At 42.9% G+C, this 26698-nt stretch overlaps 1 protein-coding gene across 9 annotated transcripts in view; it reads right to left on the reverse strand.

The window, feature by feature from the left end:
- Positions 1-26698, reverse strand: part of PITPNM3 (PITPNM family member 3) — a 407952-nt gene that overhangs the window by 43862 nt on the left and 337392 nt on the right. For all 9 annotated transcript variants that reach the window (XR_004537058.1, XR_004537057.1, XM_033921390.1 and 6 more), the window contains 3 exons: positions 20551-20667; positions 10876-10992; positions 4897-5045 (listed from right to left, as the gene is read on the reverse strand). Coding sequence is in view for 7 of the 9 variants with exons in the window: in XM_033921390.1 (XP_033777281.1) it covers positions 4897-5045; positions 10876-10992; positions 20551-20667 (383 nt within the window). In the remaining 2 variants the exon portion in view is untranslated. The remainder of the gene's footprint in view (positions 1-4896; positions 5046-10875; positions 10993-20550; positions 20668-26698) is intronic.

Genomic DNA, 26698 nt, shown 5'->3' on the forward strand with positions numbered 1-26698 from the left:
TCTCCTGCCTGGTCAAATCACTTTAAAAATTGACCGATAAATAGTCCTAGGTAGTTTTTCCAACTTTGTAGTATTTAAGATATTATCAGAGAGATTTATAGTCAGCTGCTAGGCAACAAGTAGGCATATACAAAGTGAAGCATATAAGAACTCTGATGTGTATATTTTTGCACTGATCAATAGGAATGAGAAGGTGCCCACCACCATTGTAGGAGCGGCCTTGTGTTTAGAGCAGTGGTCCAAGAGCAAAGGAAGCCAGAGTTCAAATCCCACTGATGCTGTACTCTCAAAGGACTGTAGATGCTTGGAAGAGATGAGGATAGTATCTGAAGCTCTGAAAGCAAGGGAAAAGAACAGAGGATCTCTGAGAATGGAAGGGATCGTAGAGCACTGATGGGCAGATTAGGTGGTCTATAGCTGCCATCATTTCCTATATTTCTTTAGGTATGCCACGAAGGAATGGAAAACCCTTAACTCATGGTTTTAAAGCTATGAAATAAATTGGAATCTTTTTAAGGCATTATGCTTTTTTAGAGTGGAAAGTTCTGTCCTAAATTGAAAAATGAAAAATAAAAAAAGGAATATCTCACTAGATAAAAGTAGTAACTTCAAGAAAGTATACAGATATGTGTCTCTGAGGTCTGGATGCACAAAGCTCCGGGCAACCTAACAAAGAAAGCCAGGGAGCGATTTCCTTTCCCTGGGCTATGCTCAGCACATTAGCATGCAAATCATATGCATGTTAATTGTGTTGAGTAGTCCAATAAAAGAGGGGAGGAACTGTGCCTGACACCTGCTCAGAAGAGCAAAGTAGAACGCACAGCTCCTACCCCCATCACTCCTGTCACAATTGATCCAGAGCCCTGATCAGATGAGCAGGCAGGGGAGAGCAGGGAGCTCACTGCTCAAAGCCTCAGAAAGATTCTTCTTTGTTATCGTCTCAGCATGAAATAAAACATACCCTAGGCTGTACTGAGCAGGGCTGTCGGCTCTGCTTCAGCCTTTGCATGTGATGATTTTAAGGTGGCCAAACAGAAAAAGGAATGGCAAAAACTCGAAGGATGCTTGTGTGCTTAGAGAGAGGAATGGCCAGAAGGAAAAAGGAGGTGATGATACCCCTGTGTAGGATTCTGGTGAAACCTCATTTAGAATATTGTGTACAATTCTGGAGGCTGCAACTTCAAAAAAATGAACAGGATGGAGTTGGTCCAGCGGAAAGCTACTAAAATGGTCTGTGATCTTCATTAACAGCATATGAAGACAGACTTCTCAATATGTATACTGTATTTTGGAAGAAAGGCAGGAGAGGTAAGATATTATAGGGAAATTTAAATATCTACGTGGCATAAATGCACTTCCAAAGTATACATATTGAGATCTTTAAGTCTGTCTTCATACGCTTTATAATGAAGACCTATTGCAGAAATTTGGTATCATCTGCAAAGAAGCAAACCTTACCAGACAGCTCTAGAGAATATGTAGTTGATAGCAAACTGGAGATTACACCAGTACCTCAAACACTACTATATTTTTGTTCCAACTTACATGGTTTTGAATTCTGGGATTGCTATTATTGTTTCTTAGCTATGAATTGGGGCATACATGGAATTAAAACCCCCATGATCTGTTCATCTGCTTTTAATGAAGTTGGAGGCAGCTGGTGCACTTTAATGAGTAGTTTCAGCAACTTGCTTCAGAACAAAATAAAAAGTTTGTAGCAATTATATAGCTGAGTCTTTCAAATCCTGAGCTGCTTAATTGGCTACAAACTTTTTATTGTAAAGCAACTACCTGAAACTACTAATTTAAGTTCCTAGCTGACTCCAGCTGCACTGAGGTCTTGATGTTCTTTTGTATTCTTTAAGGACAGGAAACAGAATTTGTTAAAAATATAGCCACTGGCTCTTGCTCATCATGTTCCCTGCTATCAATCTGAAGTTGCTTTGTGCAATTATTGACTGAGGGAAGCACATCATTTTTAAAAGAAGTGTGAAAATATCTAGAATCGGAAAATAATATTAAATATTGAACTAAGTCCAGTACTGGGCAGACTTGCACGGTCTGTGTCTGTATATGGCCATTTGGTGGAGGATGGGCTGGGGAGGGTTTCAATGGCTGGGAGGGTGTAGATGGGCTGGAGTAACAGAGATTTTGGCAGTTGGAACCCAAGCACAGTACAGGGTAAAGCTTTGGATTCTTGCCCAGAAATAGCTAAGAAGAAAAAATTAAAAAATTTAAACTGAATCAGGTTGGGCAGACTGAATGGACCATTCGGGTCGTTAGCTGCCGTCATCTACTATGTTACTATGTATCTGACTTTTACCCCTGGATTCCATATATGGTGCCTAGACATGGGTACACTTCCGAGATGTGCATACATCATTGGCTAATGAGCTGTTACCATCAATAGTTGGATGTTAACAACTAATTTCTGATGTTAACCAACACAAATTAAGATTTCTGCGCACACCTAGTGGGACGCTATTCTATAATGCTGGGTGCCTAAATCCCATAGTGCACTGTATTAGTTTATTTTTTAAATTTCTATACCGTTTTATTCCAAAACGGTTTACAAACAAGTTACATACATAAAATCTTGAAACAGGTCAGAACAAATAAAGCAAAGGCAGAAAGATTAAATCCTTACAATAGGTCAAATGCTCAAAAGAAATGCATCAATGAATAATTGCATTTTCAACAGTTTCCTGAATGAACGCCTATCACCACATTTCCGAATTGGGCCAACAAGGCCATTCCACAGTTTTACTCCTGCACATGTAGGGCCCTGTATATAGCTTTCATACAGACCTCCTTCACTGATTTAACAGACTGTACTTGAAAGCAGAGAACTGTGGCCTGCACTAGCCTAGCATGAGCAGCTTATGGCACGAGAGGTGTTGCATTGTGAGCTCCTTGCCTGGGAAAGTAATGAGATTACCAGATTTTTTTCTTAAAAAAAAAAAGAGAGGGTGCATGGCCCCACCCCATTCCGTCCACAGCCCTGCCTTGTTCCACCCCCCAACCCCAGCCCCACACAAACTTTGTCTCTTCAGGGCCGTGTCTGGAGGTTCTCTGAGCATGCGCGGATGCAATGCGATAAATTACTACTGGTGGTTCGGGTGAAGTTCTTCTACTGCCTATATGTACCAGCTATTTCCTCGTTTCCGCTTGTAGGGTATGGCTGGCTTCCCTTTGGGTTTCTCTTTGTTGCTCTGCTATACCTGTGCCATTCATGTACCTATTTGTGGAGAGTGTATTTTCTTGTGTATATAATGCCTCTTTGTATTTGCGCTTTTGATATTATCATTGTTCCTGTTACCCTTCTAATAAAAATGATCACAACAAAAAACAAACATTACACGCATGCGTGCAACATCATCATGTTGCATCTGGGCATGTGCAGAGGCCCTCCAGTTGCCGCCCCGAGCTTAGCGCTTTTCCAAACCCGGACAGACATCTTTAGGTACTCCCTCTGCTAGAAGAAGACAGAGCAGTGTATTGCAAACTATGTGCCCCGTCAGATTCCAGGTGTGTTCCAAGATACCGGCACCAGCTGACTGTGTACAGGATGTGCTTCTCGCAGCGAGAGGTATGTCCTGTAGTCAGTCACCCCCCTCCCACACACACTTTACTTTATACACATCGCGCCGCGTTGTGGGGCCGTTGTGCTGAGAACTTCACTGGTTAAGGTTGTGTGCGCTGGCAAAAGGTGGCGGGGCTTAACTTTCGGCGCGTCCACTTTTTCCATTAGCACTTAAGTAGAATATCGTACATGAGAGGTGCGGATACACGTGCAAGTAACATAGGAGTACAAATAACTAAGGATCATGGCAAGGTCAGAGTCAAATGCAATAGTGGTAAGGTAATACAAGAACTCAAGACTTGAACAGAGTTTGAATCTTGGTACAGATATAGATAAGGAGATTTGAGAAGGCGAGAGTAGTGAGGCTGATGGTAAGAGTACAAATCTGTACCTAGAATTTTCTGTGCTTCAGTGGCATAGTGAGGTTTGGAGATACCTGGCATCACCTCCCAGTATAGAGGAACTTCTTAAAATGCATTCTCCTCAACCCCCATCCTCTGTACCTCCATATCTCTTGTAGTTACTACTGGCAGCAAACAGGATCTCCTACCTACTGCTGGTGCTGGCTGAGCCTGCCCTCTGATGTCACTTCCATGCCGATGAACAGGAAGTGACATCAGAGAGAGGGCTGAGGTCAGTGAGAACATTGGGGGTGACCCTGCTCACTGCCAGTAACAACTACAAGAGGTATGAGGCATGGGAAGAATGCATTTTTTAAGAAAACCCCTGCACCGAGGGAGGGGGGAGGAGAAGAGATGCAGGAGCACCTGCCAAGTCGGTGCCAGGGATGCTCCATCTTCCATCCCCCCTTACTACAACACTGATTGCCGCTGAAAATCCACAGATCAAGCACATGTGTTTAGCACAAGTTGGAAGGTCTAGCTTTATATACACTAGGGTTACTAGACGTCCGGATTTCCCTGGACATGTCTTCCTTTTGAGGATATGTCCAGGAGTCTGGATGGCTTTGCAAAACGCAACACTTTGTCCAGGCTTTGAAAAGCCTCCTGAAATCGCGTTGGTCAGGAAAGAAGTCCGCGCATGCATGAACTTCCTCCCTGCCTGACAAGAGCAGGCAGCGGGGGCAAGGCTAGGGCAGGACTGGGGGTGGGATTAGGGCATTATAGGGCGGGGATGGGCGGAACTGGGGGGGCCTGCGTGCGGATCTAGGGGTCCAAAATTTCCAATTGGAAAATTTGGCAATCCTAATGTACACTGTTCACTATTTGAATTTCAAACCTCCTTTAAAACTTTGATTTCACTTTCATATAATAAATAAAATAATAATAAAAAAGCAACAAAATTTGAAATACCTAACAACCATTTTAATAGGATATACACCGACTCCAAGCCTCTTCTCTTTTGGTGTGCTGTAAGAGATTCTGCCACTGCTGTTGGTTATCTCTGTGTCAAAATACACCCATCTACCAGTAGAGGGCTCAGTCATAACAAGAATATCAACCTGGTTAAATTAGGAGAAAGAAAAAAAAACCCCATTGTTAGTACATTGGATTCCTTTTAATTCATTACTAATGTGATAGGTAAGTAAACAATTGGATTTTATAAAAGTGGTCATTCTGAGGAAGGAATAAAGGAATGCAAGAAACACTAATATAATACAGTCAAACCTCGGTTTACGAGTACTGCGGTTTATTAGTGTTTTGCAAGACGAGCAAAACATTTTGAAAATCTGCTACTCGTAAACCGAGCTTGACTCGCTATACGAGCGTATCCCAAAGTGTCCAACCTGCTGCCCTGTGCGGCCCGCTCGAGGGCAATGCGTTTGTTCCCTCTGCCGCTCCTGGATGATTGCCTTCTTGCCGGCTCCCTCCTCCTTGCTGTGGTGTTCACTCGGGGCAGCGGGCGGCAGCTCCTGCAGCTGGCCTGGAGACGTTCCCTCTGACGTTGCAGCGGTCGGCAGAAGGAGGGCTTCCGGGTTGGCCACGGGGGGCACGTGTTAACCGCTACATAGAAACATAGAAACATAGAAATAGACGGCAGATAAGGGCCCACGGCCCATCTAGTCTGCCCACCTTAATGTCCCTCCCCTACCTTTGCCCTGTGAATAGATCCCATGTGCCGATCCCATTTGGCCTTAAAATCAGGCACGCTGCTGGCCTCAATCACCTGCAGTGGAAGACTATTCCAACGATCAACCACTCTTTCAGTGAAAAAGAATTTCCTGGTGTCACCTCGTAGTTTCCCGCCCCTGATTTTCAACGGATGCCCTCTTGTTGTCGTGGGACCCTTGAAAAAGAAGATATCTTCCTCCGCCTCGATGCGGCCCGTAAGATACTTGAACGTCTCAATCATGTCTCCCCTCTCTCTGCGCTCCTCGAGCGAGTATAGCTGTAATTTGTCAAGCCGTTTTTCGTATGGTAGATCCTTGAGTCCCGAGACCATCCGGGTGGCCATTCTTTGCACCGACTCCAGTCTCAGCACATCCTTGCGATAATGCGGCCTCCAGAATTGCACACAGTATTCCAGGTGGGGCCTCACCATGGATCTATACAATGGCATAATGACTTCCGCCTTACGACTGACGAAACCCCTTCGTATGCAGCCCATGATTTGTCTTGCCTTGGACGAAGCCTGCTCCACTTGATTGGCAGACTTCATGTCCTCACTGACGATTACCCGCGGCTTTAAACGAGCACTGTGGCAAGAAGGAGGAGAAAGCCGGCACGAAGGCATAAAACGAACGAAAAAGAAGGTTGGTTAGTTCGGCTGTGGAAAGAGCCCCAGTTCTGTCATGTTTATGTCGATCGCTGGCAGCCGTAGCAACGAATCGTCTGGGTCTCCATTATATCCTATGGGGAACTTTGCTTTGATAAACGAGCGTTTTGGATTACGAGCATGCTCCTGGAATGGATTATGCTCGTAAACCAAGGTACCACTGTACAAAGTTACTTATTATTAATTATCATGGTGTTTTGCATCAGATCAGGCTAGCACCTCAGTACTAAAAATATATCGACTCCCTGACATTGTATTCCTGAAGCAGAGCAAGCAGCATTAATTTCAAGGCAGAGTCTCTACGAAACTAATATGTTTTCTTTCAGTATCTTCCACCTGTTGCACACAAAGAACTGAATTCTGTATATTTGATTGTATATACTTATAAAAAAAATTAGCACGAAGCACTATTCTGTAAGAGACACTCAGACAGGATTGGCCCCAGGACCCGCACCCGCTTTTGGGCACGAGGATTTAGACCAACTAAAACCTGGCATAAATTCTCATGCTTAAATTAACACAGATCTCCCTTATTCAGTAAAATTGCACACAGATTCCACCGATGCCCCTCCAATAGCCACTTTTTGGATCCTAGCGCCTAAAGATATGCTCACAAATTTAATTATTAGCACCCATATTATCAGTGCCAAATGATTCATTTATCAATTAAATTGCAAATGCAAATTGGACACATGTCCATATTTGAGTGAACAATTTTGAGTGTCATATATAGAATTAGGGGCAGATTCTATAAATGGGCATCCCGATTGTAGGCAACGGTAGGCATCCTTCCGCTGTCTAGCAGCCAATCGAGATGCACGTTTAAAAAAAAAAAAAAAAGACAAGTCACCTACACTGTAGGTGTTTGTCACGGTTGAGGGAGATGCATAAGGACACTTAAGCTTGCCCAAGGCTGGGCGTGGGCATGGTTTCACCTGAAAATGGCCTTGGGTGAACTTAAGTGACCCTAGGCATCTCCCTAGGGTTTCAATTAATGCCTGAAATGTAGGCCAGCAAAATGCAGCCCTACATTTCAAATAGATGCAGCTGCTGATTTGATTGCACAAAATACCACCTACACTTGAAATATATGCAGCCATTGAGCCGATTGTGGCAAGAGAATCTTCCTGCTGCGATCAGCTAAGTGGCTGCGGCAGGGACCCCCACCCCCCCTCTCACCTGCGAAGTCGACCGGCAGAAGGGATGCCCATTCCCTTCTGCTGGAACTTCCTAAAACCCCTAAATCCGCTGAAGTACCCCAGCAGGAGGGATGCCCACTACCTCCTGCCCCCAATCCCCTCCAAAAGAGCCAGGTAAGAGAGATGGCCATGCCCTCTAACCCCCAAACCTCTCCCGATGAGCTGAGCAGGAGGGATGCCCATTTCTTCCTGCTGCCACACACCCCTTATAACTTCCCAACATCCCCTCCAGGTCCCCCGAAACCTGTAGACTCCCCAGCACCCTTAAGACCCCTCCACACTCACACCTGTACCTTTCCAGAAGAAAGTGCAGCTGGAGGGATGCTAATACCCTCTGGCCGGCAGGCCTGCCACTCCAAAATCACCATGAATTTGCTTGGACATAGTGCGACTCAGAAATCCCAGATTAGATTAGGCTCTGCTCCCATTTCTTTTTATGCATAGCCTCCCTTTCCTAACCTATGGTGCGCCATTATTTGGAATATTTTTTGTGACTGACTACGAGTCTGCTTCATTATCTAAACACAAACTTTTTTCATATATGACATGTAAACGGTAGCTTTTTCAGGACAAGAATTTATGAAGCCAGGGAATTCAAATTAGCAAAATAAATTCAAAACTAGTTTTCAGTAGCTGAAAATTTCCTTTTGCCCCCCCCTACATAAGACCTCCTGCGCTGCCTGCTAATTTAGCATGACCTTTCTGCAGTCCCATTGCGATCCCTCCACAGGGTGTCTCTTTTCAATTGTGCAACCACTAAAGTTTGCCTATGCCTATTATCAGCACGACTGGTGCTGATAATGCTAACGAATCCTAGGAAGTTCTTCTTTACCCAGCGTGTGGTGGACACCTGGAATGCGCTTCCAGAGGGCGTAATAGGGCAGAGTACGGTACTGGGGTTCAAGAGGGAATTGGACAATTTCCTGCTGGAAAAGGGGATAGAGGGGTATAGATAGAGGATTACTGCACAGGTCCTAGACCTGTTGGGCCACCGCGTGAGCAGACTGCTGGGCACGATGGACCTCAGGTCTGACCCAGTAGAGGCATTTCTTATGTTCTTATGGTGATCACATGGGGACACACTTTGCCAGGGTGCCACCAAAGTTGAAAGAACTCCTTAAAATGTATGTAACAAATACGGGAAATCTAAAGCTAAGTTCAGAAGGAGCACACCTTCCACATCATAGGGAGGTAGTATTAAGGTGAGGTCAAAGGTAGCCTTTTACCAAAAGAGTCACTAACCTGCAATCTCTCAGTACCACCAGGGTACATGAGCAACAGAGCTTGCAAGAAACCTCACAAGTTGCATTCTTCTTGCCTCCAGGGAGTATCAGGCTGCAAAACTATAGCCCAGTGCTCTTGTAAGGCACCTTAAAGGGGCCTTAGCATAGGGTTACCAGATTTTACATCAGTAAAATCTGGACCCCCTAGACCTGCCCCCCAGGCCCACCCAGTTCCACCCATCCCCACCCCATTATACCCCAGTCCCACCTCCAGCCCTGCCTGCCCGCTACCTGTTCGTCAGGCAGGAAGGCATCCGCACATGCAATTCAATGATGTCACACGTGAGCGCATGGCATCATCACATTGCTTCTTCACATGTGCGGATGCCCCCTCCCAAAGTGCCAGGTTTTGAAAAGCCTTCTGGACTCCTGGATATGCCCTCAAAAGGAGGACATGTCTGGGGAAATCCGGATGTCTGATAACCCTAATTCAGCAGATCCCTTGTTCCTGCTTCCCACTGATGCTCTCCCATTGACCCCTCTGAAAGAGCTCCACTCCCCCAAACATGACCTACTCTCCACTTCTCTAGGGTTACCAGATTTCCTCCTTAAAAAAAGAGGACACAGGGCTCCGCCCTGTTCTGCCCCATTCCACCCCAGCCCCACCCCCACATGAATCTCATGTCTCCTTCCCTGAGCTCCAACCCACATCTAGAGGGCCTCTGCGCATGTGTGGACGTCGATGAGATGACATCACACTCATGAGTGCTTACATGTGATATCGTCACGTCGACGTCTGCAAATGCGCAGAGGCCCTCCAAACGTGTCCCTGAGCTCAGGGCCTTCCAAAATCCAGACAAACTGCCAATGAATATCCTACTTAGGGCCATGACACCAATAACACTTCACAACTTTCATTCCTACCAGAACACCTGGCCTTTGTCACATGTGCAGAACAAAGATAAACCTATTCAAATACAGGACCACAAACTAAAAGTCCTAATATATAAAAACAGATCCCTAAGATGCCAGACTGCATGCAGTACAACAACAGAAAAATAGAAATACATTTCTTCCTGAACAGTACAAAATATAGACATAGACGTAAATTCTGAAAATGGACACGTTTCAATCACTAAATTGAAAATAAAATCACTTTTCCTACCTTTGTTGTCTGGTGATTATATTTTTCTACTTACCTTTTCCCAGTCTCTGGTTGCACTTCCTTCTGTCTGTGCTCTTAACTCTGTTTCCAAGGCCTTCTTATCCATTTGCTGTTTTTCTCTCTTTCATTTTTTGCCCTACATCCATCTTTGGCATTAACTTTTAATATTCAACTTTCTTCTATTTTTCTGTTTCCTCCTCAGCTCTATTTACTTTTTCATGTCTTCCCTTCCCATCTATCCATGCACTCTATCTCCTCCCTCTTTATGCTCTTCCCCACCATCCATGGGTGCCATCTCCTCCCTAATGAAAAGGGTATTAGAGGGTTCATTTGATTATCAAGTGTGCCAATTAGTTAAACATTAAGCATAGCATGACAAGAAACATCAATTTCCTGTTTACATCAAGCTTGGAGCAAGTCTATATTACACACATCTGGTATAATGTGCCATTGTTCAACAGAAAACAATTCTAAGCAGAGCACCCAAGGCTAGAATGCACTTAGTAGACTGTGCAAAGAACACAATTATTCCATTCCTGAGCTCTGTGATTGCATTTGATTTTGTTCTGATCTTCCAGCAATGTCATTCCCACAACAAAAGGTGATGCTATCTCCTTCCTTTAAATAATCCAGCTTGCTAAAAAACCTTCACCATGCTAATATGTAATGATTTATATAAAGTGCTCCATAGGTACCCTTGCCTCACTCCTACTTGTTGAAGGAGTCAGATTGTGCTTTTTCTAGGCCTATAGCCAAAAGAATAGTACAATTACAGGGAAGCAGTTTACATTAATTTAACCTGCATCACACCATTTTAAATGTAATTAATTTTTTTTTTTTTTAATGGTACACAAATGAGCCTTAATTCTTTCCATATGGGCAAAAATGCTACATAATAACTAACATTACTTGATTGCTGTAAATAAATCAATATTCCCAGAACTACAGAATAAACAAAATACACTGTACCTTTTCACCTGTTAGTGCCACCATGTCCAGAGGGCCGTACATAAACCGTCCAATCAGGATCTGCAGGCCGTCTTCTGCTGCAATGACATCATTGACTCTGTGATTGGCTGTTACGTTCTAAAAGGAAAAACAAACAGCACTTTTAAAGTGCAGTAGCACTATTTTGATACTGAAAGCAGACAGGATTTCTTTGTATTCGGTTTCCCTAGTTATCTCTTCCATCCTTTCCAGAACTCAGCAAGAGATAAATGTTTTACGAAACCGTTTCCTGCTGCTGCTGGACAGGTGGAATTGGACGGTTCATCGCGACTGTTTCATCATAGGTGCGATGAATCGTCCAATTATGTCTTATTCACCCAATAGTAAGGCAGACTGCACTAACTGACTTGTGCCCCCAAGCCCCAGAGTAGAGCAGCATAATTAGGTTTACTATCCTTGATCCTGTAGCGATAGCAACCCAACAACAAAAGAAAGACATTAGTCTTACATTATAATTTGTACGCTCCCAAAATTACACACTTGAGCTCACAGTCCCGGCAGCAGCAACGGAAGAACATAAGAATAGTCTTACTGGGTCAAGCCCAATAGCCTGTCCTCACAGTGGCCAATCCAGGTCACTAGTACCTATCAAAAACCCAAGGAGTAGCAATATTTCATGCTACCGATCCAGGGCAAGCAGTGGCTTACCCCTTGACTTTCTCAATAACAGACTATAGACTTTTCCTCCATGAACTTGTTCAAACCTTTCTTAAAACCAGCCACACTATCCGCTCTTACCACATCCTCTGGCAGCACGTTCCAGAGCTTAACTATTCTCTGAGTGAAAAAAAATTTCCTCCTATTGGTTTTAAAATTATTTCCCTGTAACTTCATTGAGTGTTTCCTATTCTTTGCAATTTTTGACAGAGTGATCCCCTTGTACCCGTTCTACTCCACTCAGGATTTTGTAGACTTAAATTATATCTCTCCTCAGCCGTCTCTTTTCAAAGTTGAAGAACCCTAACCTTTTTAGTCTTTTCTCATAGAGGATGGAATTGTAGGAGAGAGCGATCTCACACTCACCTGCTTTCTACCTTCTCTAGAGATCCCTGACACTTGGAGCTCTAATTTGGAGGGGGAGGGGGCATCACCCCCATTAAATGCTGAATCGGATTCATTTTGACCTGTTTATTACACTGAAACAGCCGCAATGAGCTGGCCATGATGAACCGTCCAAGATCCTGGACAGGGAAGCCATTCAGCAGGAACATAAGAACATAAGAAGTTGCCTCCGCTGAGGCAGACCATAGGTCCATCCTGCCCAGCGGTCCGCTCCCGCGGCGGCCCATCAGGCCCATCGCCTGAGTAGTGGTCTATACCTATCTATACCCTTCAATCCCTTTTTCTTCTAGGAATCTATCCAAACTTTCTTTGAAACCATTTAATGTTTTCTTGTCTACAACAGCCTCTGGAAGCACGTTCCATGTATCCACCACCCTCTGAGTGAAAAAGAACTTCCTAGCGTTTGTTCTAAACCTGTCCCCTTTCAATTTCTCCGAGTGCCCCCTTGTACATGTGGTGGTCCTTAATTTGAAAAATCTGTCCCTGTCTACTTTTTCTATGCCCTTCAGGATCTTGAAGGTTTCTATCATGTCTCCTCTAAGTCTCCGCTTTTCCAGTGAGAAAAGTCCCAACCGCTTCAACCTGTCGGTATATGGGAGATTTTCCATTCCCTTTATCAGTTTAGTTGCTCTTCTCTGTACTCCCTCAAGTACTGCCATGTCCTTCTTGAGGTACGGCGACCAGTACTGGACACAGTACTCCAGATGCGGCCGCACCATTGCACGATACAGCGGCATGATGACTTCCTTCGTCCTGGTCGTAATACCCTTCTTAATGATACCCAACATTCTGTTAGCTTTCTTTGAGGCTGTAGCGCACTGCGCTGATGCCTTCAGTGTTGCGTCTACCATCACTCCCAGGTCTCTCTCCAGGTTACTGACCCCTAGCGGTGTTCCCCCCATTCTGTATGTGAACATCGGGTTCTTTTTCCCCACGTGCATGACCTTGCATTTCCCTACGTTGAAGCTCATTTGCCATTTTTCGGCCCACTTTTCCAGCTGTGTTAGATCCTTTTGGAGATTTAGATCCTTTTGGAGATTAGATCCTTTTGGAGATTGTGGATGTCCAGCAAAAAGATGGGAGAAGTTTCAAGTTTTATTAATTTGATATTCCACCTATCGTATTTACAAGCAGAGTACAAATGAGTCTACAATAAGAAATAGAATTTTGGAGACAAAACATACTGACCGCAAAAGTGAAAAGTGGGAGATTTGGCAGGTCTGGAATATTTCTCTGACTACCTCGGTACTATCTGGATATTGACGGGATGATCCATGGGCGGAACAGAGGTTATCCAGTTTGCAGACATATTCAGAATGTTAACACTAGGATAGTAATAAAACTGTTCTAATATACGGTGATTCGGGGGAGGGCATCTATGAGAACTCCATTAATGTAGAACATGAGGATGTTACTGGCTGGACTTTACGGTAGATATCCTGCAAACAATGGGACTGTTGGATAGGCTGGAGTGAGCTTGGCTGGCAACTTCAGCATTTGGAACCTAGGATAATACCAGACTTTACAGTCTACGGCCCATTGCCTCAATATCAATATACGTTAAACTAATAGATGGCCTAGTTGCACAATACCTCACAAACTACCTGGAAGATCACAACCTACTTCACCCCCTCACAATCTGGGTTCAGAACCAACCACAGCACGGAGACACTACTAGTTAACCTCCTAGACACAGCCCGACAGCACCTAAGCAAAGGCAGAAGGATATTGATAAATGAACTTGATCTCTCCGCAGCATTTAACCTGGTAGATCACACTATACTATTACAAATACTAGAAGCCATAGGGATCTCAGGCAGGGTACACACCTGGTTCCAAAGATTCCTTAAATCAAGATCATACAGAGTCAAGACAAACGATCTTAAATCAGACTCCTGATCTAACCCCTGTGGTGTTCCCTAAGGGTCTCCACTAACAAATATTAAAAGAAAAATGAAAAACATACTACACAAAGCAAATAGGAGAAGAATCTCAAGGCACAAAAAAACTATTCCAACTACTAAAAGAACTCACAGACACCAAACCCTACCTGACAAGCAACAACGCCCCCACAGCCACCCTCTTAGCAACATTCTTCAAAGACAAAATTGTAACCATAAGATCCACCTTCAATGGAACACCTATTCACCTAGAAGAGATCACAACACCCTCCACAGAAGAAGCAGTTGCGGCAGACAGAACATGGTCCCACTTCTCACCAATACTATGGTCAGACTTCAACAAATTCTACAACAAATACAGTCACACAACTTGCGACTTCAATCACTGCCCCCCATACCTATTGAAAGCCTCCAGTATACTATTTTGCACCCTACTCTTGCAATGAATATAAACCCTACTAACTGACGGCCTTTTCCCACAAGACCTCAGCAAAATCATTATTACTCCAATCATGAAAGACCCAAAGGAGAAATAGACCAACCATCCAACTACAGACCCATAGCTTCTATACCACTTTATGTCAAGCTAATGGAAGGCCTGGTAGCCAAAGTTCTAAACTCATACCTAGAAAACCACAACCTACTCCACCCAACACAATCAGGCTTCAGAACCAACCACAGCACTGAGACCCTACTAGGCTCACTCATGGACACCTCCAGACAACACCTCAGCACAGGCAAAAAAAATACTTATTATCCAACTAGATCTCTCCGCAGCCTTTGACCTGGTAGACCATAACATCCTTCTACAAATACTGGACTCAATGGGAATCAGTGATAAGGTACTCCCCACCCAAATGTTTTTTCCCATTCCCTCCTTCTCCCTTTTCTCTCAACAAGGTAACTTTACCCTCCCAATAACCTCTTCCCTCACTATCAAGTTTGTCTTGTTTTTGTTTTAATATACACTATATGTACTTTTAAATATTTATTATATTAACTCCTCTTTCTTATCTATTTTTTATTGTAATGTAAACCGGCCAGATATTTATTTGATGGTCGGTATATTAAAACCTAATAAACTTGAAACTTGATCATAGTTTAAAGGATTCCTACAATCCAGAACATACAGAGTTAAAACAAACAAAGAAAAATATGAGCCATGGTCTAACCTCTTACAGTTACGCAGACGACATCACCATTCTCCTTCCGTTCGATCAACCACCACCATCCATAGCAGACACAATACACAGAACACTTGGAACAATAGCAACATGGATGAAGGACCACAAACTAAAACTAAATCCGGACAAAACAAACTTCATCCTACTCGAAAATAACAAAACCCCAACCATTACAAACCTTGTCATAAACTCTATAACATACCACTTCCAACCCACTTTAAAACTCCTGGGAGTGCTAATAGACAGAAGCTGTACAATGCAACCACAAATCAACAAAACAATAAAAAAATCATTTGCAGTCATGAGAAACCTGAGGCAAGTCAGAAAATTATTCGACCGAAAACAATTCCAACTTTTGATACAATCCCTAATCATAGGTCTACTAGACTACTGCAACATACTATATCTCCCATGCACAGCAACCATGATAAACAACTACAACAATACAAAACAAAGCCCTAAGAAATTCGACCACATCACAGAGGCATACCACGACTCACATTGGCTCCCAAATACAAGCGAGAATGCACTTCAAATTTTACACCTACTATTTAAAGCAATAAACGGAGACAGCCTAGCCTATTCGAACAATCAACTAGTTCAATCCACCTCAACCAGACATAGGAGAATCCACTCACCATTCACACACCCTCCAATCAAAAACGTCAAAAGCAAAAAAACTGTACGACAACCTCCTAGCCACTCGAGCTGCAACACTTCACCCACAACTCTATAACCTGTTGACCATGACCACAGACTACAAAACCTTCAAAAACGAAATAAAAACCCTTTTATTCAAAAAACACATAAAACCGAACTAACACAATCAGAAATGTCCCAAGCATCACTACTACATATGTACCTCCAATATCATGACAACTCAGATGTAATCCTTAGCAACCCAAAGAAATGTACAAACTACTCCTGGACAATCTCTGGACAATCCATTTGTAGTCCACCTTGAACTGCAAGGTAATGGCAGAATAGAAATCCGTAATGTAATGTAATCTCTAATGCTCTTCAACCTCTTTATAACCTACCTTGGAACCAGTCTAAATAATCTAGACGTAACATCATTCAGCTACGCAAATGACATCACCATTCTCTTCCCCTTCCACCCACCAGCCCTCACCTCAATAGAAAAACTGAAAAAAACCACTAGAAACAGTGGAAAAATGGATGATAAATCACAAACTAAAGCTGAACGCAGACAAAACAAAATTTCTATTGCTAGAAAAGGACAAAACCCCATTCATAACAATTTTGGGCAGGCCTCAATCCAAATTGGACAGACCCAGGCCCACCTGTGACTATGCCACATTTTGTAAGTTGCGCACATAAGTGATAGTCCCATCCACGTGATTGCCTCAATTACATTTCAATGCTATGCCTCTTATGTACACCTTACAGAATAGCACCTAGGTGCTTTGTGGCCACTTATGCACATAGGTTTACACTCACCAGTGAACACACCAGCATTCTCTAACTGCTTTTGTGGAATTTAGTCAGGAGGGTATACCTCAGCGTTCAACCCCCCAGGCTTCATTTCCCTCTCAGATAGATAAAGCTATGGATATGAAGAGTTACTTTAAGTAAAAAGATTCTTTATTTAATGGAGGGAAATTGTAGATATTTCCAGAGCTACTCAAGCTAGATGAAGACAATATGTTCAGCTTAAACCTAGAGATTTGGCTTTGGGGACTACATTTTCCCAGAAATTTCCTTTCAAATATATGGTTGCATTTTCTGATACAGAATATATCTTGTTTGAATTAGAAAGACTTGTATTAGATAGGGAAGCTAATCATTTACCCCCCCCCTCCCATTATGAAGCCGTATTAGCGTTTTTTATCACCAGCCACGGTGGTAAAAGTTCCGACACTCATAGGAATTCTGTAAGTGTCAGAACTTTTACCACTGTGGCCAGCGATAAAAAATGCTAATGCGGCTTTATAAAAGAGAGAGTTAATTAGGTGGTATTTGGAAGATAGCTGTGAGATAGGGCAGGTTAGGTTCATTTTTTGTTATTGTTCTCACATGAGAACTTTTCCTTGTCTTTTTCTCCTCCCAAGATGTGGACGATTGGTTTCCTGTAATGAGTGCTGTTAATGTACTTATGTAATTTAATAATATATATATATTTTTTTAAAACCAGCATTCTGTACGCTTATGAACTGAAGTGGCATGTAAATGTTGGTGCCCTGCTATTGAATCACCATTTTATGCTTTTTTCCTTTTAAGTGATTCTCTGGACTTATTATGTCAAGTGTTTTTCAATGTTATGCTGAAGAACTCTCAGATTGCTTAGAGCCACTGGCAAAGGAAGTCAACTTTGATCGGAACCAAAAGTAACATGCTGTAATTAAGATGATAAATGTGCAGTTTTATTCACACAGGTCTATTAAATGGTAGTTAAAAACAGCTATACAGCAGCAGTAGGGAAAACAATTAGCTTCCTTAGTTTTACACCGACATTACAAAAACAGAACTGCATAAAGCTTGCTGCCAATTTAGGAGACTAACTAAACTAAAACTAACTAAACTAAACCTTAGGTTTGTATACTGCATCCTCTCCACAATCGTAGAGCTCGGAATGGTTTACAGGAGTTGGGATAGAAGAGGAACTCCAATGAAGGGTTATAGGCCATAGTATAAAGAATGTTTAGAAGGGCTTAGTATACCAGAGATGGAGGAAGTATTACATTTTTGAGAATAGCCGGGTTTTCAGATGTTTACGGAAAAGTTGGAGGGAGCTCAGATTCCGAAGAGGGGAGGTAAGGTTGTTCCAGAGCTCAGTGATCTGCAGGGAGGTCCCTAGTTTTCCTGCATGGGAAAAGCCTTTTAATGAAGGGAAGGATAGTTTTAATTTTTGGGTGGATCTGGTTGTATTAGGATTTGAGGAATTCCAAGAAAGTGGAATAAAGGGAGGGAGGATGCCATGTAGGATCTTGAAAGTTAGGCGCATTTAAAGTGGACCCTGGAGATAATCGGAAGCCAGTGAAGCTTGGACAGGAGCGGTGAGACATGGTCAAATTTACTTTTTGCGAAGATAAGTTTAGCCACGGCATTCTGTATCCACTGAAGTCTTTGAAGGTTTTTCTTTGTTAGACTTAAGTAAATAGAGTTGCAATAGTCCAGTCTGGAAAGGATGATGGATTGGACAAGGACGGCAAAGTGTTTTTGATGGAAATAGGATCTCACTTTCCTCAGCATGTGAAGGCTGAAAAAGCATTTTTTTTACCAAGGAACTTAGGTGGTCGTTGAAGGGCAATGTAGAATCAATGATGATACCCAGAACTTTGCTTGAGAACTCAAGCTGCAGAGTGGAATCAGAGGACAGTGGGATAAAGGTGGGTAGTTGGTCTAATTTTGGGCCTAGCCAAAGTAGTTTTGTTTTGGACTTGTTCAGTTTCATTTGAACAGTGTGGGCCCAGGATTGGGGGTTCGTTATACATGAGGATATGTTCTCAGAGCGGTTAGGAGACAAAACAGCAGATGGGATTCTCAGCAACAACTTTCACAAATAAATTTCATTTTAAAAATTAAAAGCTAAAAGGGCAATTCTTTAAACTGGCACCTAAATTTAGATGTCAATAGTGCACCTGGTTTATAGAATAATAGTGCTATTCATATTCCAGAAGAGCTGCTATACTCATGTTACCCCTCTCCTAAAGTCACTTAATTGGCTTCCCATCTGTTTCCAAATACATAGCATCCAAGCTACGCCTATACACCCCTAACCACTCCTTCCGCTCCAAAGCAGAACAAAGACTCAGCATTCCCACAGGGAGATCCCTCCAAATGAGTACAGCATACAAAAGATCCTACAGCCATTTCCTACCTCAGCTATGGAACCGACTACCTACACAGATCAGGTCACTAGACTCATTAATGACCTTCGCAGAACAGTAAAGACCTTCCTCTTCCGCCAATTGGGCCATTAAAAACTGCCTCCTCAATATACTTCTCCTAGTACTCTTCACTATGACCAGTCTGGTCTCTAGAATAAGCTCTGTTATTGTCTACTGTAACCTATTTGTTGACATGACTAGTCTGTTTTCAAACGATTGTGAATGTCTACTTGTAACCCGTTCTGAGCTTCTGGGAGAATGGGATAGAAATCGATAAGTAGTGATAAGTAGTAGTAGGGCAAACATGAGTGGAGCATGGATGTGTCACCAAGCAACACATGCAGCTTTTAGAATAATAATAACAACTTTATTTTTATATACCGCAATACCACAAACAGTTCAGAGCTCTCAGTTGCATGTGTTTTGGGGTACACTTTGGTGCTCTGATTTAGGGCTCCTTTTACAAAGCCGTGATAGCAATTTTTTCACTGCAAATATGACTAAGTCCATTCAGTTCTTATGGTCTTCATTGCATTTGCTACACCGGGAACCGCTCCCATGGCTTTGTAAATGGAGCCCTTAATGGTAGCCATCGACCTTTGGTAAGTATGTATGATTAATTTTTGGTGCATCAATGTGGCCTTACGCTAGTATGCTATCATGGGAGAGCATCTGAGGTATCTACTACCATTTCTCTGATGGAGAATTTCCACAATATTGTTTTTAAGTTTACCTCCTTGTGGCTTCATATCAGGTTATCTAGTTCTTTAGCATCCCTTTTTTTGGAAAAGGTTTATTTCTATAATACCTTGTGTATTTAAACATCTATATTATATCTGTTTGTAACACACACACATACACACTCCTCATGGTAACCTAGTAAATAGCAGTGGCCTTTGCAACCTTAAACACCTTCGTGCACATACGTGTGGGGTCATTTCAGTCTTTATCTGCTATCATTGGCTACATTACTATGGAAGTGTTTCCCAGCCCATCCTGGAGGTATATCTAGCAAGCTTGGTTTTCAAGATAGCCACAGGGAATATGTATGTGATGGATTGCATATATTGAACCCTCTGCATATGCAAATTTGCCTCATGCTTATTCACGATGGATATTCTGAAACTTCAACTGTTTTGAAACACCCTGACTTGTGAGGCAATTATATAAATATACTCATTAGCACCATTTATAAACACAAACATCTTGTTGCGTGCAAGTCCGAGGGGGCTTACACATAGGCAAAGCATAGGTGGTGTCAACTTACATGCATACTTAGGTGCACCAACTTAATGCCAGCCATAGATTTGACATAGGTTGTCACACATTTATGTAGGCATGTCAATGCCAACTTGTGTTAGAATTCTGTAACAGAATCTTGGCCCTAAGATGCCTTTATAGAATTGGCCCTTGGTATCGAGATACCAAAGTTATAGAATTGTCCCGATAGCCATCTTTGATTTTAGAGCAAGCACAAATCCACAATCATACAATAACCTGTCTGCTACCTCAGATTAGAAAACCAGTAGAGATGCAAGAAACCTTGGCCATCATCTTCTCCCTTTGACTCTGGGGACCCTTCAGTCAGCTGGTCTCTCATTCCATTAATGCTTATGTAATTCTACTACAGCTACTTACTCTTAGTTTGACAGGTGTCCTCTTGCGGAGCCATTTCTCTCGTGGGTTGGATGGACTCAGGTTTGCGGAATCCATTCCCTCATTTTCCAGAATATTTGCATTTTCATACCTCATCACCTGAAATAAGATTACACTATAAAAATGTAGCACGCTAACATACAACAAAAAGACTGGGACTAGCCCTTCCACTAGGTGCAGCAGGCAGAATTTTTTTTTGGGGGGGGAGGGGGAGAGGGTTGGTACAACATCAGCATAGTCTCCAGAGCAGCAGTGAGCCTTTGGGCATCCATGTGCAATCTACTCACAAGGCCTGCTACCTCTCACCCAGAGAGGGCAGAATGTGGCAAGCTTTAAGTGCGCAAAGGTCCACAAAAGCCCCTTGCCAGTTCAAGGTGGAGATAGGGTGGAGGCAGCAGCAAAGACAAGGAACAAAAAAGAAGGGAGAGATGGTGGCCACCTTGGGTGGGGGAGTGGGAGAGGAGAGATATGCTGGATTATGGAGGAGGGGACGGTTAGGGAAGAGAACATGCTGGACTACTGGGTGCATAGGAAAGAATGATGCTGGACTACTGGGGGAGGGGGGTGACACATGGCTGATGGTTTTCTAGGGCATCAAATACACTTCTTGGGGTGGCCCTGAGAGCACATAGAAAGTACTGGTCTATGACAGTCCTCTCATTCTCATGGCCCCTTAAAGGGTTAGATATGAAAAGATATTTGAACAATCTATTCCAAAGGTGCTCAATGTCAGTCTTCAAGGTCTGCAACCCAGTCAGATTTTAAGGATTTCCCTAATGAATATGAATGAGATCTATTTGTATACACTGCCGTCATTGTATGTAAATAGATCTCATGCATTTTCATTGAGGAAATCCTGAAAACCCAACTGGGTTGCGGACCTCAAAATCTGACACTGGGCACCCTTGATCTATTCCATTTCAAATAGCACGAATCTGGAATTCTCTTCTACTTAGTCTAAGAACCTGTGAGAACTGTCTTTCTTTTGCAAATGCTTTTATTTCTGAAAGCATTTCATTGCTGCTTAAGTTTGTCTGTTTTGATGGATTCTTTATGATGGTGATTTTGAAATTCCTAGTAATGACTAGCTCTTCTTGATGGTAATCAACAGTGAACTGGAAGGTATCTAGCGGACTATACGGTTTTTATATTGTATTGCATATGCATGCCTATCCTTTCAGGAGGCAATATTCAAATTATATACACTGCCACAAAGCCTGCGGGTGCTTTATATCTTGTGCACCAATTTTTCCAAATGAGGAAGCGCATGTGTACTTACATTCTGCATCTGCTTTTCCAGGAGTGGTTTTTTTCATAGAAAATTGCACATGTACAGAAATGAATCATCTAAACACTGTTAAAGTATCAATGTTGAGGAGTAACATGTAGTTGTAGTCATACTGAGGGAGGGTAATTTTCACTGCCTTCTCTACTAGGGCATCTGTCCTTTTCTAACACATGGATCATTCTCCTCTCGGCACATAAATCTATCCTTTTCATAACAGTCAAACGCTTATCCCCATCCTTCCTAGGGCATCAAACCTTGCATATTTATTAACTTTTATAGCATCACAAAGTTACCAGTTCACGCACTATAGTTGTGGCAAAAGAGGAAGCATTGCTCCTAAGCGCTCAATTCATGTTTTCATTTCATGTTTAATGAGTGAATAAATCAGAAGCTCAAGGCTTTGCCACTCATAACACATGGAATGGTAAAATCTAACTCCTTGACTTGACATATTCATGTTTGAGGCCGTTACTAGATAACCCATACTCTTTGGAGTGTTTTGTTGCTGCAAAAATCTCTGTATCTTGTGATTAAAGAATCTGTCTGTCGTTTCTTCCAGTGGTTGATTGTTTATAAAGGTACCACAGACTATTTAATTGTCATCTAGTATTCTCTGTACATGCTGAATAGGAAAGGATATAGTTCCCCCTAATATTTGGAATCAGGATATTCGATTTGTACTTCAATCTTCTATATCACTAAGTGGTGGTATAATAAGGGGGAGTTTGCCCTGGGCGCTATGTTGGTAGGGGCACCTGTACCCCTCCCGCCTCTTCCTACTCCTCCCGTCATCACATGCACATCCCTCCTTCCCTTCCCCAAAATCTCTAGTTGTTCACCGCCATGAGCAAAGACTTTAACATGTTCCTCGCAATTGCGTCATCTCTCCCACCGATGTCACTTCTGGGGACCGCACATAGGAAGTGACGTTAGCGGGAGAGATGACGGGGTTGCGAGGAGCACGTTGACGATCTTGTTGGCTTGCGGCAGTGAACAACTTGAGCTATGGGGGAAGGGGGGGGCGCATGCGATGGGAGTATCATGGAAGGAGCGGAGGGGTGCCACCACCCCCGGGCGCCTCTCACCCTCGCTTTGCCACTGTCACTCCAAGTCAATAAATGCAGTTCTGGTTGCGCCATCTCAAAACTGATAGAGCACAACTAGAAAAGGTCCAATGAAGGATTACAAAAATAATAAGGGGGCTAGAAGACCTTCCTCTTGCAGAAGCTAAACAAGTTTGGACTGTTCCGTTTGGAGAAAAGACACAGGTGATATGATAGCAGGTTAGGAAATCATGAGTGAAGAGTGCATTACTAAAGCACATTAAGTTATTACACTTATTGCCTGTGGTAAATGAAAAGGCTATGCAGTAAGGCCTGTATTCTCTACAGGATGCCAATATCGGCGGCCACCTAAAAAGCAGCCGCCAATCGCGTGTCAATCCCACAATAGCACCATATAGAGAATCGTGCCTCTGTGAAAGAACAGCGGCGGAAACTATGGCCAGGGTTTTCCAAGCCTACCTTTGTCATGAATCACGCCTATGTAGGCACTTTAGGCCACCTAATGCCACTTCTTGCATTAGCCATGCCCATAGTGGCATTAGGCAGCCTAAAGCGCTTATGGAGGCACAATTACGGCACCTTGAAACTCAGTTAAAAATGTCATTTGAACAGCGGGTTTTTTGTTGTTGTTTTTTTACCGAACTTAAAATCAGCGCTGGTTAGAAAATCCAGGCCTAATTGTTGCGGACGTGCCAAGCATGTCCTCTGCCGATACTCAACTGAACTTTACGGTGTATTAAAACTGTTTGCAGCTAGTGTGAACGCGTTTTCAATTTTAAGCGGCACCCTTGCTAACTGCACAAGTAATGGCACATTGTAAGTACTGTGCATTAAAGGCCAAATTCTGTTAGTGATGCTTATATTTATAGGCACCTACAATGCAGATGCTTAAACGTGTCAATCACGCATTAGACGTCGCTAACAGAATCACACCTGAGTTGTAGGCGTCTCTAATATAGGCCAGGGTCTACCTCACCTAACATAACAATCAGCTTATATACCGCAGGGCCATGAAGTTCTATGTGGTTTATAAAAGATGGGAAGTACAATTAAATGAAAATTAAATACCCAAATAATTAGAAAATAAGACTGTAAAAGTCTATGCAGTTTGTTAAGTTTGCGATATCTCTGACATTCAGACTAATTACCCAAGTATTTAGAGAACAAGTATGTCTTTAAATGTCTCCTAAATTCCGCATAGGAATTGGAAGACATGATCAAATGTTCCAGATCCTTGCCCCATAATGCCACCTGATATGACAAGAGGTGTTGATGATCTTTTTAAAGTTTACAACCTTTAACAGGCGGAAGATGAAGCTCAAATGCAAACTTCTCCTGTGTTTATTTGTTGCAAAGGAAAATAGATCGATTAAGTATTTAGGGGTAAGGTCAAACAGAACCTTGAAACAAAAACAACCAAATTTGAACTTCACCCGCGCTTCCACCGGCAACCAATGCAGCTTCCGAAAAGAAGGCGTTAAATGGTCATATTTCTTCAATCCAAAAATCAATTTGATCGGCGCGTTTTGAACCATTCGTAGTCGCTGCATATTTCTCTGAGATATTGCCAAGCACCTAATGAAACCTAGCAGCACCTATCTTAAAAAAACACTCCTGATCCACCCTGAACCACACCTACATCATGTTAGGCACCTAGGTATAGGCACCTACCACTCAACCTTACTTTTTTTTCCATTATGAGCCTTCTTAGAGGCCGCTGCGCACTATGCCAACGGCTTCATTGTCTTGTCCACTATTACCCCCAAGTCCTTTTCTTGGGTACTTTCACCCATTACCATCCCTCCCATCATATATCTGTACTTCAGGTTTCTGCTTCCTATATGCAAGACTTTACATTTCTCTACATTAAACTTCATCTGCCATCTCGTCGCCCACTCTCCTAGTTTGTTCAGGTCCCTTTGTAAGTCTTCGCAGTCCTCTATATTCCTAATTCCACTAAATAGTTTGGTATTGTCTGCGATTGTTATTACTTCGCACTTCGTCCCTGTTTCTAGATAATTTATAAATACATTGAACAGCAGCGGTCCGAGTACTGACCCCTGCGGAACACCACTCGTGACCATTCTCCAGTTTGCAGTCCATAGCCATTCTCTGCCCACAATCAGTGGTGTAGTAAGGGCGGGGGAGTTTGGAGAGGAGGCTCCACTCTGGGCACCGTCTTGGTGAGGGCACCGGCACCCCTCCGCCCTCCTCCTACTGAATATGCACCTTTACTTCCTCCACTGTACCTCTCTCTCTTTGCCAGCGTGAGCAGCAACTCCAATCTGCTATTCATGCCAACATTGGCTCTCCCTCTGACATCACTTCCAGGTCCCGCGCCTAGAAAGTGATGTCAGAGGGAGACCCGACGCCGATGTGGGCAGCGAGTTGGTGATGTTGCTCATACCAGGGAAGTTAAAATGGATACGGGGTAGAGAAGGAGTGCACGTACTGCAGGGAAGGAGCGGTGGGGGGGGGGGGGGAGGGAGGGGAGCAGCACTGCCCTGGACATCTCTCACGCTCGCTACACCACTGCCCACAACCTACTCCAATGCAGCACACAGTTAACAAACAGGAATTAATGTTCACTGTCATGCCACTGTGCTAAGTTACTGTGCTCAAAGAATACACACTAATTCATACATTAAGGGGCTAATTTTATAGAGGGTAGCAACATTTTAGCACTGAGAACATAGCTAAATTACCAAAATACCAGCATATGTATGCATATACATGTAAGTGCCAAAATTTTTGCCATGCACCAATCAGGAGAGGAGAGTATTCTGTATGCACTCATTTTCCTTGGAGGGAAGAGGAAGAATGGATGGATTCCTCAAGCCTGATAACAGTGCTTCTTCTCTTCAGGATTGCTGGAAAAGATGGAGAGATACTAAACCAACCTTATTCCAAGAAAAAGATGCTCAGAAAAGGAGGAATTGGGGGGAAAAAAGGGACCCCATCTAGGCTCAAAGGGGAAGATTAGATGAATTAGGAAGGGAAATGCATGTACAAGTGATAGAGCAGTGGTTCTTAAATTTGTCCTGGGGGACCCTCCAGTCTACCTCTACTGAATATGCATGAGCGAGATTTGTCTATAAAGTAGGCATTCACATTTCTCTCATGCATATTCATTAGGGATATCTTGAAATCCTGACAGGCTGGGGATCCCCGAGGACAGGTTTAAGAACTACTGTGTCAGAAAATGAAATCTGATCAATACAACTGAAGTATAGACACGTCCGGTCTTCTAGTGTGGGTGTTGAGAGGTTGTTTAGTCCATTACACATACTCTAACATCCTGTTTTGAATGTATTTTTTTAATGCACCAAGTGGTTTTTAATTTGACTTGATTTGAATTAGCAGATTAATTACATAAGCAATTAACAAGTCTATCCACCACATTAGCAAACTGAGAGAACGCCAGTGCACACTTGTTAGATACTGATGAAGAATCTGAAATACTGTCTCGCTAGTAGATGGACAGAGATAGGGGAAGGGAGAAAAAGGCTCGACAAAAGTTATTTTGTACTGTTTATACTGTATAAATATATACAGAGAACCTTATACTGTACTATTGTATCTGATAGCAAATTAATAGTTTGTGGAACAAAGATTCATCACAATATAAACCAAATGACCAAGATACCAAAAGGTTGCTTCATTCTGAGGCTAGGAAAGCAACGTATTCCAGTTACCACAGCCAAGCTGTCTTAAGGTTGCAGAGGGAGCAACAGTTAATGCCTCAGTGCTCTGATCCCCCCCTCTTGACTCCTGAGCC

Source organism: Geotrypetes seraphini, chromosome 15 (genome assembly GCF_902459505.1).
Source record: "Geotrypetes seraphini chromosome 15, aGeoSer1.1, whole genome shotgun sequence".
Classification (NCBI taxonomy): Eukaryota; Metazoa; Chordata; class Amphibia; order Gymnophiona; family Dermophiidae; genus Geotrypetes; species Geotrypetes seraphini.